Genomic DNA, 21359 nt, shown 5'->3' with positions numbered 1-21359 from the left:
TGTGTCAGTGATGGTTCCACTTCTAATGGTTCCACTTCTAATGGTTCCATTACCAATTCAGTCATTGGCTTTGGCTCTCAGTTTCAGGCATAAATTGGGATCATTAAACTATCAATAATTGCAGTAGTAAGCAAAAGCCAAATCATTTTTCAAATAATTATTATCTTGTTAAGAGTAATACATGATTTAAGAGGAAGTTACATAATATTGCAAAGTTTAACTTACAATCCTAAAGATTTCTCAAATTGCATAAACAAAAAGTGATAGTAAAACGTATATGGAAAACATGTACTTTATAAAACATTCATGTATCATCTTTTATAAAAAAGTAAATGGGTAGTTTCCTACTTTTTATAGTGCTGTTGTCTTAAAAAAGGTAATTAAATAATTGAAAAGTGTTTTTCCAATTGTTTGATATGCATAACATATTGCTCATGACATCACGTGCACAAAACAACTTTTTGGGAGAGAAAATCTTCATATCATTTTTTTTTACTTTGTTAAACTAAGCTGAGCAAGTTTTAAAGATTGTGGATACCACTAAATTTCAGGTTAACATTTTTAGACTTAGCTTATGAACTACAGAGTTACCTATGTACCATTATGCCTCTCACTTTCATCTATTAGAATTTGCGTAATGGCTTTGATATAGCACTTCTTTGAATCATAAGAAGAAAGTAATACGAGGGTTGTCTGAAATGTTTCCTACCTCAACATAAAGACAGCAATGCTATTCAACAAAAGTTGGTAAATGTGTTAACATGTGCGTTAAAAGGCTCTCAACAAAATATCAGCCAAATTGTACTCTCTGTTGTTCTTAGCAAGCATTTGATTTAGTTGTGAGGGTTTTTGTAAAAATGGAAAAAATTGGGTCTGTCAATAAAAATTTGTTTTTGAGAGGCAATATGCTCACACACACAAATCAAAGACAAGTTGAATGTTGTGTGTAAGAATTCTGCAGTATCATTTCAGATCGTGAAATTTTGGGCAGCTGAATTTAAACATGGCTATACCAACTTGGCTCATGATGAGTGTTTGGGACAGGCAAAAATTGCATCAACCACCAATAATTTTGAAAGCATTCTCCAAATGGTACTGGATAACTGTTGAATTCAAGTTAGAGGGAAAGTAGAGGCTATGGGTATATCGGAGAAACATGTTTGTCATGTATTGACTGGAGAATTGAACATGCATAAACTTCTCGGGCATTGGGTGTCGCGTTTGGTCTCTTTAAACCATAAACCCATTCGAATGAACACTTCCAAAGCCTTGTTAGAACAGTTCCAGCAAAGTAAGTCAAGAAGAGTCAAAGCAGTGGACTCTGAAGTGTGAACCTGCTCCATAAGAGGTGGAGACAATTCCATCGGCTAGGAAGGTGATGGTGATTGTTTTTTTGGGATAGTCAAAGAATTATGTTCATTGATTATCTTCAAAAAGGTAAAGCAATGACGGGAGAGTATCCCGCTTCATTTCTTGGCAAGCTGAAGACAGAAATTGCTAAAAGAAAAGATGTCTAAATTTAAAAAAGAAGAAAGTGCTTTTCCATCAGGACAATGCAACCGCTCACACTGCGGCAGTCACCAATTTCCGTCAAATAAGGAGGTTAGCGCGTACATAAATGCCTGTTTTGTGGAGTAAGACATCAAATACTATTTGCAAGGGCTAAAAAAGTTCATAGTATCATTGCGAAAAGTGTATCGATTTCAAAGGAGACTATGTTAAAAAATTAAAATAAATTTGAAGAAAAAATGTGTTGTATTTTTGTTAGGTCGGAAGCCTTTCAGACTACCCTCATAGAACTACATTTGTGCTGTATGAGTATATGTTCAGATAATAACTGAATGGCTAACATAAAAAAAATGAATGGGGAGGCATGATGATGTTGAAACTTTTTTCTCCTATAGCTTCCATGTCTGGAGAATATAACATATTTTGGTAAAACTTGGTATTTACTACATAGGAAACCTTTAAACTTCATTAGTAGTGTCATACCTGTCCATCATCTCAATGCTCACCATAGTTGCTGCGGTGAAATTAATAGTATGAAGGAAAGAATATGCATAAATTACATTGAGTATAAGTTTAAAAAATACGAAAAAAAATAAAAAGTCATGAGATATACCGAGTACAAGTGTCCCCATGAATTGCAAGAGTTTCCTGAAAAACTCCACTGTTGGTTGACCATGAAATCTGGAGTTGAGTATTGTGGTCCACTCTATGTAAGTTAACACTGAAATGCTCCCTTCACTTTTTCTGTAATTATATTTCATTTGATACCCAACAGCATTGTTGAAAAAGACTAAGGAAGGGATCAATATTGAAATTCTGGAATTGAATGCACTCACTTGGTTACTACTGCAACTGTTGTAATGAATTTAAATTGCAAAAGATCAAAGTGTCTTCATTCTTTCAGATTAAAAAAAATGAAATCTATGATATGACCGCTACGCACTCCATCCTTGGTAATATATTGTAATGTTTGCATATTGATGTATTATTTTTTAATTGAACCATGCCAAACTTGAATGAAAGCAATAAAGAAAGGAGGATAGTAGCGAAATGAGGATCATATACCATCCCAGACCAGCATCTTTGTGACATACCTTACAGCCTTCACATCATGGGAACTAGGACTCGATGTGGTAGCTATTGTTTGAACTGACTTTCCACCCTGAAGGCCCAGATTTGAATCCTGGCAGTAACAGAATTTTTTAGAGGTATCACATTTCCTACTTAGAATGCTTTGTGGTGAGTACTTCAAGTGGAGTATGCATCTGTTGGATAGGATGTCAAGCTGTCGACCCCATGTCATCTCTCATTCAGAGCAGGCTAATGCTGGGTTTACTTTCCACCCTTTTTCCCAACTGAAGAAACTTGTATCTACACTCACATGTATTGTATGTTTCAATGATATTTCATTATTGATTTTGTGAGTGTAGGCTTTATGAATTAATGTTATCTCTGTAATTAAAATACAGTGGCCTAAGATAAAACTTAGTGCATGCTGAAGATGTATGTATAACATGAATACATTAATTTTAAGAAACAAATTAACTGAATATTTGATGTATATTGTTATAGATGTAAAACATTGTGTTTGTGTCATTTTGTGATTGCTCATCTCATCATTGTAGTAGGATTAGCCATTCTGAGATATTTGCAATCAAACTCAAGTCTTCATAATTTTTTAAAGTAGTTGACATGGATTAGGGGTAGCTGATGGTGTTTGCAATGATAGCTGCTCTGTCCAAGTAATGATGTTTGGTTAAATTTATTTATTTTCATTTCAGGTTCAGTTTGTGGTGACATATATAGCACCATGGCAAATAACTTGGGGCTCAGCCTTCCACGCGTTTGCCCAGCCCTTCAGTGTGCCACACTCAGCCATGCTGTTTGTCCAGGCAGCCCTCTCAGCTCTCCTCTCAACACCTCTCAATCCATTCCTTGGATCGGCTATTTTTCTGACATCGTACGTGAGACCTATCAAATTCTGGGAACGAGATTACAACACTCGTCGAGTGGATCACTCCAACACCCGTTTGTCGTCTCATCTTGAAAGGAATCTGGGTGCCGATGACAATAACCTCAACTCAATCTTCTATGAGCACTTGACTCGTTCCTTACAACAGTCACTGTGTGGTGACCTCATCATGGGTGAGTGTGAATTATGGTGTGAGTTGATATCACCTTTCACCCAAGCCAGGGTTCATGTGTTTGTGGCATTGTGTCAGACTAAGTTGGTCTAACAGGAAAGTTTTGTCACTTCACGGACAAAAATGGATCACACTATTGTCTTCCTTTTTCAGGCCGATGGGGCCCTGTCTCTCAGGGCGACTGCTTTGTGTTGGCATCAGATTACCTCAACTGCTTGGTTCACATCATTGAATTAGGAAATGGATTGGTCACTTTTCAAATGAGGGGTTTGGAGTTCCATGGCACTTACTGTCAGCAGAGAGAAGTAGAAGCGATATCGGAAGGAGTTGAAGAAAATGATGGTATTGCTTTAATTTTAATGTTATTAATTTATTCATTTTTCAGTATTTGCTTGCTGTTCAATTAGCTTGATGCTGATTTGTGATATACAAGGTATATTCGATGAGTAATGGTCATTTGGTCAAAAAACGATGTATTCATCAAAGAGAGGTTTTACTACCTTGATCAAAAAGTTCCCGGAATAACCACCGTGTGGCGCTCCCATCGTTCCGATTTGAGTTCTGTTTTTTTTGTTAAATTGGTACATCTGTTGTTGATATTCCCTTTAAATCTTAGTGTCATAACTTGACATTTGCAAAAGTTACGGTCGGTTTTCGGTATGTCCATCAGTGCTTCCTGCGATTTTTCCATTACTTCCTCTCGGCTGCTAAAACGCGTTCCCCGTAATGGTTTTTTAACTCGATTGAACAGAAAGAAGTCACAGGGAGCCAAATCAGGTGAATTCGGTGGCTGTTGGATGGTATTTGTTGCATTTTTCGTCAAAAAATTACGAATAATGATAGCACTGTGCGACGGTGCGTTATCATGGTGCAAAATCCACGAGTTTTCTGCCCACATTTCTGGTCTCTTTCGGCGAATTGCTTCACGCAAACGTCTCATAACGCCCAAATAATACTCTTTGTTTACTGTCTGGCCTTCTGGCAAAAATTCATGATGCACTACACCGTTGTAATCCATGAAAACCGTCAGCATTGCCTTCTTTTTTGACTGAAAACGACGTGGTGTTTTTGGTCTCGGCTCATTTGGTGAACGCCATTCACTTGCCTGATGTCTGGATTGCGTGTCGTACTCATAAACCCACGTCTCGTCTCCAGTAATGATCCTTTTGATGAATGTGGGATCGGATTCAGCCTCGCAAATCATGTCTTTTGCGACGTCAACACGGTCTCTTTTTTGCATGAAATTGAGGTCTTTTGGAACCAACTTTGCTGCTACACGACGGAAACCCAAATCATTAACCACAATGTCTTGGGCGGATCCATAGGCAATGTTCAAGTCCTCCGCTATTTCTCTGATGGTTAATTTGCGGTTATTGACCAACATTTCTTTTACTTTATCAATTTTTTCACCGACTTTCGATGTCGATGGTCTGCCACTGCGTTCATCATCTTCGATTGACTCACGACCACTTCTGAACCGCTCGTGCCACTGGTAAACGACCGTTTTTTTTAGAGAATCGTTGCCGAAACACTTTTCCAACATTTCCAACGTCCGTGCGCCACTAAATCCGTTTTTTACGCAAAATTTAATACAAGTTCGTTGTTGCAAATTTAAATCCATTTCTGCAATTGTAAAAAATCGCCAACACACACAGAGATAGATGTACTCTTGGCTATGTAACTTTTGCAAATGTCAAGTTATGACACTAAGATTTAAAGGGAATATCAACAACAGATGTACCAATTTAACAAAAAAAACAGAACTCAAATCGGAACGATGGGAGCGCCACACGGTGGTTATTCCGGGAACTTTTTGATCAAGGTAGTATTAGTGGTTTTAGTTTCCCACATACCTGCTTCACTTTTCCATATAATTACCATTCACTTTTAAGCTATTTTCTTAATGCTGAACCAGCTTTTATAATATCCTCAGCATAGAAGTTTGCCCTGGAAATGGAACCAGTTAACAATGGTGGTCTTGTCATCTTCAAACTGTTGTCTACCAATTAACTATTTCAAGCACAAGAAGATAAAATAGTTGGTATGTGCAAGGTTGGGGCTTGAAACTTGGCTTGGGACTGATAGTAGTCCAAAAACGCTAGTCTATCGACATACTTTGCTCTTTATGTAGGTCATAAGCATTTTCAATGCCCATCTTGTACACAATTTGTGATATCTGAGCTTTTGTGTAAAAGTCTTGTTAGTAGTGGTGCATTCTTAGTCCACTGGTTGAACGATTTCATAGATGTGGATACTGGGCCTGCCACTCTGCTCTTCACCATGCACATTTGTGTGGCCAATTGTGAAACCTAAGTACAATTGTTAAACCTCTCCATTATTCATGACTGTAGACCCAAAGACTAGGCACAACTCTCGATGAATTAGGGCACCTGATGATCCTCTGTCCTCAAAAATCAAATCAAAGCCCATGCTTCGCAACTGATGGGGGCAACGATTTTTGCAGACATTGTTATCTGCATTCACTAACAGGCAAAGGACTATTGAATCAAAGCAATAACTCAGTGGCTTTGGAAGCAATCAATAGATGGCATTGTATGCATACAATTTTATTCTGGCGTGCCAATATTTAAATATGAGAAACTGTCCTTTCTTTTCGAATATGCATTGTAATTCTCAATTGATAGTGCTCTTTGTTTTTCAAATGCTTGTTTTTATTTATTCATTTCTGATATTCTAAAATAAGGTTCATGGTGTCTGGCAACCAAGAAATTTGTGAAATCCAGTAATTTGGATGTGCAAGGTGTTGTTTTCTATCAAGCTTCAATAGATCGGTTTTTTAGTACTGCATAAGATTCAGTGATTTTTGGCCTATATGCATGAAACCTAAATTTAAGGTTTTTCAAATGAAACAATATTTAAAATTAAAATATATGAAAAAATTGAGGTTGGGGGAAATATATTAAAAGTGTATTTTCATATTTTATGAATGAAATATTTCCCAGAATTAATCACTGTGGTCAACCCAAAGGTTGTTTTGATAGTTGAAAGTAGAGTGCTCAGCTCTTGGTAAGGTCAATATGGCATGTGAATATTACACATCAGGGTATTAAGGGGAGCCAGTTGCTTATTCCTTGTGCCAACTGTGGTTGTCCTAGGAAGGCCTGGCACCCAAAAAATCATACAGCTTGGCTGAAGATGTGGTCCTTCATTCCTTGAGCTTCTCTTGTCAAAAGTGACTGGTAAAAAGGGGGTGATCTTTGCATAGATTAAAATCATCAACTACCATTTTGAAATTAATGATAGAATTATTGTTAACCTCCAAGAGAGTGATTTTGATAATTGTGATTATTCGAACCAATTGTTTAATGGTGATAGCACAGAATTTTCTTTTGAAATCAAAGTCATTAATACTGGTTCGGTACTCCGAGAAAATGCCAGAGTAGATTGCATGGTTAAGTGGTATCAGAACAGCTCTGATGTCAAAGAAATCATATTCTTCACTATACCTGGATAGTGAAAAGAATAATTAGAAGAGCGATTACCTTAGTCTACTCGGGATTCAATTTTTTAAATACCCCAAATTAGCTAAGCGTGGCACTAGAATGAAAAACTGGAGTTTCTTTTCATACAAACTTATTTATTTGGATTTTTTTATTGATAACTTTATTGATAAACCATAATTTAAACTCTATAATTTTTCATGGTATGATATTTTTAGAAGCATTCACCAACATGAAGACCTGGTTTACATTCACACGTCTCACAGATATGTATCATCTCTCTTCTTCCTCCTTTGATTTTTCGGTCAGAGCAAACCGCAAAATCTTTATGTTTTTTGTTAGGGTGAGGTGTAAATATATGGAGTTTTCCATTGAAACGTTGCTCTATGTTTGTGGATGGTAATCTAACCCTGGACGTTTGTGTGCCATCTCGGAATTCTCCAAAGAGATTGTGTACTAGTTTCCTAACAAATTTCACATGCGAGATCGGTTTTTCATTTTTTCTTTGCCGGCATTCTTTATACAATATAAATGAATTTACAACACTGACCTGAAGCCCCCAGAAAAACAATTTACACCACAATTTTAGAGTTTTCCTCATGAAACAGCTGCTTTCTAATTCTTTGGAATACTTATCCATCGTGAGGAGGCGAAAATCGTTCAGAATGAGCAACTACTAGCTGGTAAAGCATTCGTCCAAAGGGAAAACACCTGCGTTATGCTTCTATAAACGTAAGTAAACCTCGGAGACTAAGATGAGGAAGGTTTTTTACCACAGGAGGATGATGCAACCTCAAAAAAGCACGACTCCAGGAAAAGGCCTAAGGTTCGTTTACTATGAATATAATAGATCATATCTTGGACCCTCCTACTCAAGATTCCTGACTATGCAATAGATAGGAAAAGAGCAGGCAGAATGTTTGATGAGACAGCGGACACAAGGAAGAAAAGGAAATGAAAGAGTCAAAACTAGAAAGCAATGAACTAAGGATCAGCTGACTGAGGTAACTTTACATTCTGGCGATCTTTTTTCAGACACCAATAATCTCCATAAGACATTGCTTTACATTTAGCTGACTTCCAAGTAATGAAAAGCAAACAATACAAATGAAAAAGAACTTACAACACAGTAAATAGATAACAAAAAACATCTGCGTAGGTGGTGGCATCCTTTGGGAGACGGCATTTATGTCGACGACGACATCATGGGTCAATACTATTCATTTATAAAACCAGCCATGCTATTAATTAAGCTTTAACTTTTCTTTTCCTTTCATGCAGATGATTACAAGAAAAGTTTTTGGAAAAATAGACAAAAATCCCAATTCCCCTTGCGGTGAAACTCCGTGTCAAGTGTGGCTCGACATATGAGCTGCTGCCTTTGCTAACCGTGTCGAGTCACACTCGACATCCGAGTGCAAAAGGTTAAAGGAAAAAACCCTGGGTAGGAAAAGAAATTACTTGAAGTGAGGGCATACAAGTAGTACCTGTAATACTGGAATTCCAAATCCAAACATTGGCTTTAATAAAACTTTTGAACAAGTTGATTGATGATAAAAAATATTTCTTAATAAATGAATCATTTAAATATCACCTTTAGGTATAAATCCAATGTGAGTAGCGTACATTTATCTGGCTAAAACATTACTGAAGTAATAAAAGAGGGACCGAGGGTTACATTTGAGCTAAAATAATAATCATGACGAAATCTTTTATAAGACTGATGCCATAGACAAAGGGAAATATTTCAAAAGCTATGTTATGAATCTTATTGAAATTTTCGGTAATAAAATCAAGTAGTTTACATTAATAAAATAGGTAGCTGATTATGGTGATAAATTAAAATAGTATTTATTTTTAATTTTTTTGAAGTTCAGTTTAGATGCTGATGTTGTTCAAATATTTTATCAAATTTTCAAATTCATTTTTTAAATATTTTTATATAGGTCTGTGTCCATCTCTATATAAATATTAAAGTAACTTTCTGAATTATGACATATATTCCCGAAGATGAGTTTCATAGAAATAAGTAGTAATTGGAGAAAATGGAAAAAATGGCAAAAGATGGCCTTCTTTTGTCTTCCACTCTTACACATGTAAATATGGTATTTCAATTTCCCCAGTTGAGTTAGGCTAAACGTAACACCAAACATATAAAACATTCCATCGAATAAATCAGTGACTTTGAAGTGCCAGGTGACCTAAACACCCTAATAGTTATGTCATATATGTGCCTGTTTCCTTTCATACAAGTAATAGTTGCTTTTGCTGATAATACTGATGTATATTTCATAGGGTTCTGTTGCTGTGAGTTGGGCCATTTTCCTCATGTGTTAAGCATGAATGCAGCCTTTAGTCAGCGTTGGTTGGCTTGGGAAGTTACAGCAGCAAATTACATATTGGAAGGTTACAGTATCTCAGATAATTCAGCTGTATCCATGCTTCAAGTGTTTGACTTCCGAAAGGTCCTGATCACATATTATGTGAAGGTTTGTGCTTAATCTTTCCTCAACCCTGTGCATGCTTGCCCATAAAATGCTTTGCTACCTTGATAATTAATATTTCATGTTAATTCATCTCAAGTCTTAAATGATAATTAATATCTCTTCTTCAGCTAACATTAAACATTCTTTACCTTTGCTTTTCCAGAGTATCATTTTCTATGCTGTGAGATCTGCAAGGCTCGAAGAGTGGCTGAATTCCTCCACCATTCTGGAAGCACTTCGTCCCACTCTGGATCGTGGTTTTGTGGATTTAGATCCAGTTTTTAACATGAATATAGATGAGGATTATGATTTTCGAGCATCAGGGGTTACAAGAGCTAGCTTTTGCAATGTGTACCTTGACTGGATTCAATTTTGTGCCGACAAGAGAGAAAAGGTTAGCTTGTAGGAGGAATTGGACTTTTCCCTGCATTGCTTAGCAGAAAATCTAATATTATTTACTTTCCCTTTAATCTTCTGAACTCATATGTATCTATTTAAATCATTTTGTTGGTCAAGATTCTATGTTCATGTGATTTTTTCATTATTTTGCAGTCAATTGAATGTGGAAGGGATTCTGTTTTGGTGTCTCTCTGCTTTGCACTGAGTCTTTTGGGGCGAAGAACACTTGGAGCTGCCTCTCACAACACCGTTTCCAGGTGAATTGGTGTCATATATGAGTAAAAATATTTGAACTGGCTAGCATGTGACTTACTGTATCTACATTTGCACGGTATTTTCTGCAAGATGTGGTGAAATTTGTATCATTATGCAGCCCATGGTATGCATGGCATGTGAAATCTTAGTTTACTGACTTGATACATTTTCCTGTTGTTTTATCTCTCATTAAAGTGACTTAAAAAAGCAATCTCTATGTAAATTTACCATTTGACCAAAGTACAAATTTGATTTGGTGGTTCTGTTAGGATAGCCTTATGGTAATGATTAATATTCCTCATCATTTGGTAATTTTTTCCTTGTTCATATGCAGCTCTTTGTTTTAATCCAGTGACTTTCATTTACTGTAAACTATTCTATTAAGAAACACAGTGTATAATGATCTCCCTTGTGCCCTGTGACAGTGTGGAGTTCTTCCTCTATGGCCTGCACGCCCTGTTCAAAGGTGACTTCCGTATTACATCAGCCCGAGATGAGTGGGTCTTCTCTGACATGGAGCTGCTCCGTCGGGTCGTTGCCCCAGGGGTACGAATGTCCCTAAAACTCCACCAGGACCACTTCATGTCTCCAGACGAATACGAGGACCCAGCTGCTCTGCATGCTGCCATCTCAGCCCATGATCGCTCCCTTGTAATATCCCATGAAGGGGACCCTGTGTGGCGCAACGCAGTGCTCTCTGGGACCCCATCCCTCTTGGCCCTCAGGTGAAGTTCCCTCATCCTCCCCCTTCAGCACCCCATGGAAATTGGAGGGAAATATTTTTATTCCCAGAGGATGTAAAGCATAGTAAAATGTATATATTTTTTAATTTTGTAACTGGATCCCTGCTCTAGTGTAAGTCCTTAGGCACAGTTCCTGTCCATTTTTCTAAAATCCTATCAGACATTCCTGTTAAGTAATGAATATTGTCCTTCATTTTAATGTGGACTGATTTTGTGTATTTCACAGATTAAATTATTTAAAATACTGATTGTGCTTGGTATTTTGACCCCAATTGGCTGTCTAAAAAAATTATCTACATTTTTTGGAAAAAGTTACACTTCAGGATTTTATGCCAAAACGTTCTGATTGTCCAACTTCTTCTGATATGCATTATGCATATCAGTTTTTATTAGGGTTGGGTGAGATGCACAGGTAATTAGAAGAAGAAATGCCAAAAATCTTTAATCAAGCAGTGTCAGGGTCATAGAGATCCCAATTTATGGATGTCTCCAGTCCAAGAGTGCTTTGTGGTAACTTAAGTCTTTCTTTATGCAATGGTATTTTGAATCAGGGTGGTAATCTTTTTTAAGATGTAAGTTTTTTCATTTATCCCATTCTTACTCATAGATTTTGAAAATAATACTGAATTACCTTTTTCTAAATTGAGAAATGAATTAGTGAAACACTCAAGTAGCACAAAATGCACACTTTCAGTGGAAACTATTTTTCTAGCAAATAATATGTTTGGTGTGTTATACATGCAAACATTTTTTTATTGTTATAGTTAACCTATAAGCATGCTATAATTATGTTTAATCAGACTTATGAACAATCAACATGGGCATTGCCAAGCTCAGTTGGTGAATAGTTGATCCTTTTTTACATTTCATGTAACATCTGTGACACTTATTTGATTCAAATTTTTTATATGTTCACGTTTGTTGACCTTACAGAAGATAAATTCATGATTTGTGGTTAGTACATTAAACTTATTGCTCTAAACTCACTTGTCTTGTAGTGAGTTTAGAGCATCAAAGTTTCATATTTGTGAAAGTATTTTGTCTACAAGTGATGGAGGCAATAAAAATTGAAGCAGTCATTACAAGGTACTTGATAAGTTTTCCCAGTCATTATTCAGCAGAATATAATTGAACTGAAATATGCCATCCTTCTTTATTTCTTACCTGAGAGGTTTTTCTACCACACTCTATCTTTAAGAACCTATTACAGTTTAGTTTAATTGAAGTGGTGATTGTGAAATGATGAAATATTTAGTAAACCCTTAATCATCCCATTTTGAATTAATCCATACATATTGATTATTATATCAGTGGCTACTCTTGTAACATATGTATATATTCTTTTGGTGTAATGGCTTTTATCCAACAATCATCACTTATTTTATGGTGTGCCTTTGTATATTATATATATATTATTACTGTGCTTTTTTTTGGAAATTGAAAATATGTATTCTACATTTTCATTGACAGGCACGTTCTCGATGATGGATCAGATGAGTACAAAATAATTATGCTGAATAAACGCTTTTTGAGCTTTCGAGTAATCAAAGTGAACCGGGAGTGTGTGCGAGGTCTGTGGGCTGGCCAGCAGCAGGAACTTGTCTATCTTAGGAACCGTAATCCAGAACGGGGCAGCATACAGAATGCGAAGCAGGTGAGACAATTTGGGGGTTACAATAGGGGTGTGCCTAATATTTCAAGACATGTCTATTAATTTTGAGACACTCCTCTTCTAACAGCATGCTTCAGAAATAGGATTGAAATTTCTTAAGGTTATTCTTCAAATTCAAATGCTCATAATCCATTAATTTTGAGTTTAGTGATTAATATCACAGTTAACCCTTTGATTCATGTTACTTTTATTTGCTTGTGTATTTTTCAAAGTCTGGATAGAATATGTGGTTATAGTTATATATGTGGTCATGGGTAGTTCATTTATATTTATGCATACTTTTGTAACTAATGGTTATATATTATTTAAGTTTAGCTTAGTATCAATTAACTTTTTATCCTACAATTTGTATTTGGTGGCACTTTTTAATTTTTGTTAGTTTTGTTACTTTTTGGGCTTTTTCTATGTAGTCAAATGGTGACTCCCTTTGCCTAGGTTTGTCAAAAGACCTATGACTACCCATTTGCATTAATGTAGACAGTTGTATTTTTACTAAAGGCATAACTACACATTTATACTCTCCAAACACAACATTATGCTGGGAGGATATTTTCTGTATTGTTTATAGACCAGAATGAGATATAACAAGTAAACAATAAGGTATGGACACAACCATGATGGTATTCCGGGGAAAATATTCACTCTTGGGAGAAAACTGGTAACTTTAAAAAACAATGTTCTGAGTCATGAAATGAAGCATTTAACAAAGAAATATGTTCTTACCTGTGCATTCCAAATATCTATATTCAGTAACTTGATGAAATTAAGTTATTGCAAGAATTTAACTGCATTCATGCGGAAGACATCAAATTTCTCTTGCCTTTAAAAAGCTCTACCTTTTCCAACCTCGTGTTAATAAATTTTTTTCTGTGAGTTAAAATAATTTAACTCCTAAAATTTGTTGTCTCAGGCGTAACTTTGTGGAATTTGCATAACATATTGAAATGTAATGAAATAATTGACTTTGTAATTCCACACACTTTTGTGTGTGGAATTACAAAGTCAATTATTTCATTACATTTCAATAATTTAACTCCCTTTAAGAAACAGCCAATTTTATTGTTACCTACATGTGTACATCACATTGTTACCCATATACATGTATATACCTTCCTGACATGTTGATTATTCTTCTGCTTGTTGCTATGCTCAGCACTTGGAATTATGGGGTCGCAATATGGTTTATTTAAGATACACTACTTGTATCCTAAATCTGGGGGCCGAAGTAGATCCCTGAATTTGCACCCTCTTGCTGCCTGACATGTTTGGACACCCTTCAAGCCCTCCCTAAATTTGAATGGTGTAGGCACCTAATGAGATAGAAAGGGCATTAAGGGAGATGAAACTATATAAGGTCGTGGGGGTGGATAACATTCCCGCGGAACTATTGAAATGTTTAGGAAAATGTGGGAAGAAGAGGCTACATGAGCTGATTTGTAGTATCTATGAGGAAGGAATCTGGCCGGAAGACTTTGTGAGCTCAGTTTTAGTTCCTATTCCAAAAAAGGTAAAGGCTACATCATGTGAGGACTACAGTTTGACAATAAGTTTGATATGCCACACAGCTAAAGTGGTTCTCAGGACCATAAACTAAAGGATAGAGAGTAGGGCAAATGATTACATAGGGGATGATCAGTTTGGGTTTAGAAAGGGGAGAGGTACGCGTGATGCCATCGCAGTAATGAGATTATTAATCAAAAGGAATATAGAATACAGTCAGGAGGTATTTGCCTGTTTCGTAGATTTCGAAAAAGCGTTTGATAGAGTGAATTGGGAAAAACTAATGAGTATATGGAAGAAAATAGAAATAGATTGGAGGGAAAGGAGGCTAATCTTCAACCTGTACATGTCTCAGACTGCTCAGGTGCGAGTGGGGATGGGGAGTCCAGATGGGAAGTGTTAGGAAAAGTTGTAAGGGAGGGTTGCCCATTACTACCATTGCTGTTCAACCTGTATGTAGAGGACAGGATTAAAGAGGCATGGGAAGACCTAGAGGTAGGAATGGAAGTTGGCGGGGAATTCGTAAAATCAGTTAGGTTTGCTGATGACCAAGCTTTAGTTTGTCAGTCAGCCAAGGGGTTGCAAGCATTGCTGAGTGAATTGGAAATTCAGTGCGACAGATATGGGATGAAAATCAATATTAATAAAACAAAGGTTATGCGATTTTCTAGAAAGAAAAAGGCTAAGCTAAATATAAAAATAGGAGGGCATAAACTAGAGCAGGTAGAACAGTTTACGTATCTCGGAAGTGTTTTGGACCAACACGGTCAAAGTAGTAGGGACGTAAGGAGAAGAATTGTGCTAGGCAAAGAGGCTTTCACAAGGAGGAGGGAGTTGATGACAGGGACGTTGAGTAAGGATATTAAGAAAAGACTGATAAAAACTTTGATATGGAGCATAGCTATGCACGGCGCGGAAACATGGTCATTGATGCAGGAAGATAGACGTAGACTGGAGGCTTTTGAAATGTGGGTGTGGAGAAGAATAGAGAAGGTGAAATGGACAGCGAAGAAAACAAATGAGGAAGTACTTGGTATGGTGGGCGAGAACAGGGGTTTGTTGAGAGAAATCCTATGGAGGCAGGAAAAGTGGATGAAGGGGGTATTGACTGGCAGTGGGATGTTGATGACGGTAATAGAGGTGAGAATGTTAGGCAAATGAGGAAAGGGAAGGAACAGAATAGGGATGTTGGACAGGATGGAGGGAGGAAGAAAGTACTCAGAGATGAAGAGTGACCTGATGTTGAGTAGGATACTGGATTTTGTGTTTTGTTTGGAGTCACAAAATATTTATTTAGTAGCTGTGTCCATCCAAAAAAAACCTACCTTAACCGGTAGATTACCTAATAAATAGGCACCTAACTGATAAGTCTGGATGCAACTTTAGGTGTGCAGTGTTGTCCTGTGTGGCTTGGTAACTTGTTCATTGAAGCAAGATGATAGGCATATTTTGGGGGCTTTTGAGATGTGGGTGTGGAGAAGGATGGAAGGGAAAACAAAGGAGGGAGTGCTAGGCGTGGTGGAAGGGGAGGAGAGAGGTTTTGTTGAGAGAAATCCAAAGAAGACGGGAAGTAATGGATATGGATCAGAGATGCAGAGGAGAGGGATGCATTTTAGTTGGTGATTGATATTCGAACTTGGTGGTGTCAGTAAATGTCATGATAGATGAAGCTAAAAAATGTAGACGTTCGGTCTGTTTGTGTCTGAACTTACCTTAAATGCTGTAATAATAATAATGATAATTTTCTCATCTATGTAAATAAAAACTGATCATTTAACTATCATAGTGCATGGCAATAAATTAGATAAATAGCATTATGCCATTAAGTGTGCATTGCCATTGTTTTTCTCAAAATTACTTAGAATTGTTACAGACAGGTTTCAGAGAATATGTATGACATTTTATGCAAGTGCATATATAAATAGAATATTTTTGTCCTCAGTGGCTCTAATTCATCATGTTATCATTGGAAGCCATCAGCAATCAAGGGTGCACAGAAATAACATGTAAAACTGAGTTACATATGTCAAATCCTTTGTGATTTTCACTTAACAGAGATTACGTCTGCCCCAATATTATCTGGATTAGAGAGGGTTACTGTGGTATGCTAACATTCAAACTCATCCAAAAGGATAAAATTGAAACTTTATTACCAGTTCTAAATTACCATGGGAAAAGAAGCTATTGCTAGCAGTTGGGTTTTATATTCTTTATCTTTACTCTTCATGGCAAATGCTCTTATCTTTACATCAGTAATTGAAACTGGCAGTGGTGAGAGTAAATTGAAATTGCTATCAAGCACTCCCAGCTCCTAAACCATCAATTTACAGTGCATGAGTAATGCTTGTTTTATCAGTGAAACCTCAGGGATGTTAATAAATTGGTTTTTCTTCTTATGTATCATTCACTCACCAAACTATGAAATCAGTATCCTTCAATTCAGTTCTGATCCAACTATTTGTAGTCATTGACATTCCAAATTAAAATGGTTTTTGTGACATAGCAACTTTTTATCTTTTTTCAGGCTCTGAGAAATATTATAAATTCATCCTGTGATCAACCAATTGGCTATCCTATTTATGTATCACCATTGACGACATCTTATGCAGAAACAAATGTGCAGCTAAAGAGCATTCTGGGAGGACCGGTGAGCCTCACTGCAATGAAAGAAGCAGTGATCAGTCAGTGGCGCAGGTGGGTGATCGTGACCTTGTAGTACACCATGTGAAAGTTAAACCAGTGCATGCAACTGTTTCTGAGAATGGCTGGTTCTAGAAACTGTCTTAAGTAAGAGTAGAATATATTTCAGAGGTCTGGCAATTCAGGAAATTTCAAGCATCGTCTCTTGGAAGGGTGGCTCATTTGAAATAAAGTTTTGCATAAAACTATCCGAGTAAATGTAGGTTTGAAGAAACTGTGGGAGATGCCTCGATAGTAACTTTTTTCCACTATGGAAGTGATTTTGTAAAAAGGCTAAAAAATATTTGCATTTTTTCCCCTATGTTCTAATTGAGAAATATTTGAAGGTTTTTAAATGTTTTCTTTAAATTATTTTTTTATTAAATCTTTTTTTATTATTTCCTCAAAGGTGAGAGTGTAAAATAAATATTATGAAGCATGTCAAGTATGATAATTACATGAAGTAGATTTAAGAAATCAAAGACAAAAGCATTTTATGTGTAAGGAAACTTGTGACGACGCAAAATGTAGAAATGAGACTAGCAAAAGAAATAAAATATGCAAAATAAAAATTTTAAATGATGAAGTATTTAGCTCCCTTCAAAGCATTTGTTAACATTGAATCAGGACTGTTTTTAAGAAAAACAACTTCAATATTTTTTGCTATTGAAACTTAATCATAGTGACTTGGTGGAGGCTCTTTTGGCATAGATATGAAAATGTTCAGTGTAAAGGATATTGGATAGTTTAAAGCTGATTTAAAATCAATCTACTTCAATTTTTCTTCTCTCTCTAAATGCTGATGTGTCAACAACAGTTTTGACCTGCAATGCTGGGTTAATTGGTGCCATGAAATCATGGCTGCGCTGAAATATTAGTCTGCCCTAATTAAGTTGGTGCATCCACTCAAAAGAATCTTTCTTTTGCAGGATACGAAGGCGGTGTGGCGAGGGTTGCTCAAGCGGAGGCTCTGTGCCACAGGATGATGGTGGGTTTGGTCATGAAGGGATATATCCCATGACCACAACCTCACCAAATACATGCAACATTCATTTGGGTGAATTTATGGAATTTGACTCACACACGGTTTATTCTAAGCCTCTTCTCTTAAATTGTCCTATTCTGCTTCACATCTCCATGGGTGTATTCCTCATTTCAGTGCACTTTATTTTTTTATTGCTTCTGCTGCTCGATGCCCTTTCCATAAAGAAGTAGCTTTGAGGCTCAATCCAATTCATGAATACTTCTGCATGTATAGGATATGCAGAAGTCTTTTGGAAAGATATGATATTTGTCCTCTTCCACAATATATGTACTTATTGCAACAAATTTGGCCATCAAAGCTCATTTTCAGGAATTATGCTTGATTTTAAATTTGTTTTCTCACTTGCCGCTTCAATAGACCTGCTATTTTTAAAGATAGCACCAATATCATGTGCTACTTGTCAGATGATCTCATTATCAGAAGTTCAGGGAGGGGTGACAGGTATTCATTAATAAGTATTAATATCAATTAGGTAAACATTTTTGGTGGATTTATGGCCATTTCAGTAAAATATTTTAATGATATAGAAAAGTTCAAAATATTTATGAACACTAAATATTTTGAGTGCTGAACTTTAAATGATACTAACTAATAAGAATAGCTAACTAACTAACAAATAAGACTAAGGTTTCAGAAAATTTTGTTTTGTGTCCTAAAAACATGCCGGGTAGTACCAGTCAGGACTCTCAAAAGATGGTTAAAGTGGTGCAGTGGATAATTATAGTCTTGTATCTTAAGTAGTAAGCTTACATGGTCTCCTGTGGCTTGAGCAGTAAATTCTCAAGTGCCAATAAAAGATAACCTCTTTTAAGTCTTAAGTGATGGGTAACTTACCTGTGGAACCTTTGTGAAGGCTGTGATCTTTTGGAGTTGGCTAGATGTTTCTCATTTCCAGAGAGTGGGAAACTTATCCAGTCCGGCTAATTAGTCAAATGTCATATGCTTGCTCTTCGGCTTGATACGTTTTTCCCCTCATTAATTTTATTGCTTTCACTCTTGTATATATCTTTGAATCTTCTGCATATTTTTATATAATTAGATCTGATAGAGAATCCTTTTGCTAGCCAATTTTTTGAGCATGCTTAGGATGAATGCAAGTAATGAATATTGATACGTTAATGGAAAGAGTGTTCCAGAAACATCTGTATTTCTCATAACTTTAGTGAAATCATTTATCTTCTTCCATTTTATCAGTATCTCTCTGAATGTGTTTCTTTCCTTGTATAATGTAAGTAACAATACTTATTGTAATTTAAAAGAATGCATTTTAATGGAAAAGTGATAGACGTGTAAATTTCAGTATCATTGTCACATGCAATTGATGTGCAAATGTAGTTTCTTATTTTTAAGGCTGCTTCACTTGAAAGAAAAACATTTAAATTATTTTATTATTGATTTTTGATAATCAATAGTTGCTCAATGCCATTATTTTATACACTTTACCCACCGTAATTACATTTGCCATGTTTATTAATGAAGGTGGAAACATGCTATTACATTTTCTTGCATTCACGAATTTTTCACAACTTGCTACGAATAATTTATTTTCCTGCTAGTTTCTAGTGTTTCACTTCATATCTAAGGAACTGGCTTATCATAAAGGAAGTTGGTTGTAATAATATATGTGTTATATCTGATTCAGAAACTTATATGATTTCTTCACTGGAGTCACTTTAAATAATATCATGAGCCACTTAATAATAGACCAGAGTGTTTGAATATAAAAAGGTGATATTATGTCGATGAGGATAGCGTAGGACCAAAATATTTTACTGTGTCTAAGAAATAGTATTAAACGAATGAATTCAAAGAAGACTGTCTGGAATGGGTAATATTTTTAGAGGGATACTAAAAAATGTGAGGAAAAAGGGAGGGAGAATTTTTATGAGCCCATACATAGTATTTATGAGGGAGGCATTGGGCTGGAAGAGTGTTAGAATAGCAGTGATTAGCACCCATACAAAAAAAGCAGTATTATCTGAGGACTGAATGACTTTTTGAATTCACATGTGGTCAAGGTATGATTTAAAATCATCAAGTAATGGATGGAGAAGGGAGGAACAGTAGGCAGGAAAAGATCAGTTTGGATTTTGAAAGGGAAGTAGTATGGTTTATGCCGTAGCAATGAGGTCAATAGTACAAGTAGAAAGGAGCATAGAGAACAGCCAGGATCTGTTTTTATATTTCATGGATTTTCAGAAACTGTTCGTCTGATTGAATTGGCTGGTATTAATTAACATTTTGCAGAAGTTGATTGGATAAAAGAAGCATGCACATGCCTCAGACTGCACCGGCTCAAATAGTGAATGGAGAGTCAGGATGGGAAGCGCTAGCCGGGGGAGTAAGACTGTTATACCATTTATTACCAGTCCTTTTCAATACATATGTGGAGGGAAGCATGGGAAAGTGAGGGTGGTTGGAGAACTCTTTTAAATAAATTGGATTTGCTAATGATTTAGCATTAGTTAGCCAGTCAGCTGAAGGATTACAATCATCACTGGGTGCATTTGCCGAACTGAACTAAAAGTGAGGGATTTAGAGTAGAAGAGATTAAACAGTTTGCTTATTTTGGAATTGTTTTGGATGAGGATGGGCAGAGTGGTAGAGAATTTTGTTAGGTGAGCAGCATTTACAGAGAGGTGGGAGTTGATGCCAGACACCATCCTAACTAATGATGAAAGACTAGTAAAAACTTAAGTATGGAGTATAGTTTGTATGGAACATAAACTTGGTCATTGAGGTAAGTAAAGATGGAGGCTTTTTAGATGTGGGTGTGGAGGAATAAAATAGACTGAAAGGATAACAAACAAGGAAGTTCTAAGTATGGTGTTAGGGGATGAGAGACTGCTGTTGGGAGATACTAGAAAAAGGCAAGACAAGTGGATGCAGGAGATAATGAGAGGCATTTGGATGCTGCATATGATAATAGAAGAGAGAATGCTGGGAAAGCTTGGTAAAAAGGGGAAAGGAAGAGGCATTTTAGATGGAATTAAGGGAGGTAGAAAGCGATCAGTGTTTTTTGCCTCACCTATTAAGTTTTAGTATTGCTGTGTTCTTTCATTTATTTCTTACATTTTGCTTAGAAAATATTGATTTTTTGTGGTTTGACATAATGCCTCACTTATTATTAGATTTCCGCTCATAACATTTTTTGAAACAAGCAAAACCTGTAAAGCTCACATGTAGATTTCCAATGTCATAGTCTGCAGGTGAATAGCTAATGCCATTACACTTAAGAGATAGTGTTGGAAGGAGTTTATGTACATAAGAAGAGTCTACCTATCTAACAGAGGCAGCTATTTATCTATACCTATTGCTAAAAGGATCATTGCAAGGTGCTCATATAATAGAAGTTATTGAGGATATTTTCAATTTAAATTCATAAGGATAAAAATGGAAAAAAATGTCATGGTGTGGGAGGAAGTAATTTAACAGGTAAAGATCTATTACATTAATGCAGACAATT

The 21359-nt window shown here is 36.2% G+C and overlaps 1 protein-coding gene across 2 annotated transcripts in view; it reads left to right on the top strand.

The window, feature by feature from the left end:
- Positions 1-21359, top strand: part of LOC139687463 (pecanex-like protein 1) — a 44882-nt gene that overhangs the window by 16625 nt on the left and 6898 nt on the right. For both annotated transcript variants that reach the window (XM_071584635.1, XM_071584634.1), the window contains 9 exons: positions 3291-3654; positions 3807-3995; positions 9410-9603; positions 9764-9994; positions 10153-10256; positions 10680-10979; positions 12468-12651; positions 16694-16863; positions 17778-17905. In XM_071584635.1, the coding sequence (XP_071440736.1) occupies positions 3291-3654; positions 3807-3995; positions 9410-9603; positions 9764-9994; positions 10153-10256; positions 10680-10979; positions 12468-12651; positions 16694-16863; positions 17778-17905 (1864 nt within the window). The remainder of the gene's footprint in view (positions 1-3290; positions 3655-3806; positions 3996-9409; positions 9604-9763; positions 9995-10152; positions 10257-10679; positions 10980-12467; positions 12652-16693; positions 16864-17777; positions 17906-21359) is intronic.

Source organism: Hetaerina americana, unplaced genomic scaffold (assembly GCF_022747635.1).
Source record: "Hetaerina americana unplaced genomic scaffold, ioHetAmer1.1.p SCAF_2, whole genome shotgun sequence".
NCBI lineage: Eukaryota > Metazoa > Arthropoda > Insecta > Odonata > Calopterygidae > Hetaerina > Hetaerina americana.
Note: the sequence above shows the minus strand (reverse complement) of the source record. Positions and strands in the feature narration are given on the sequence as shown.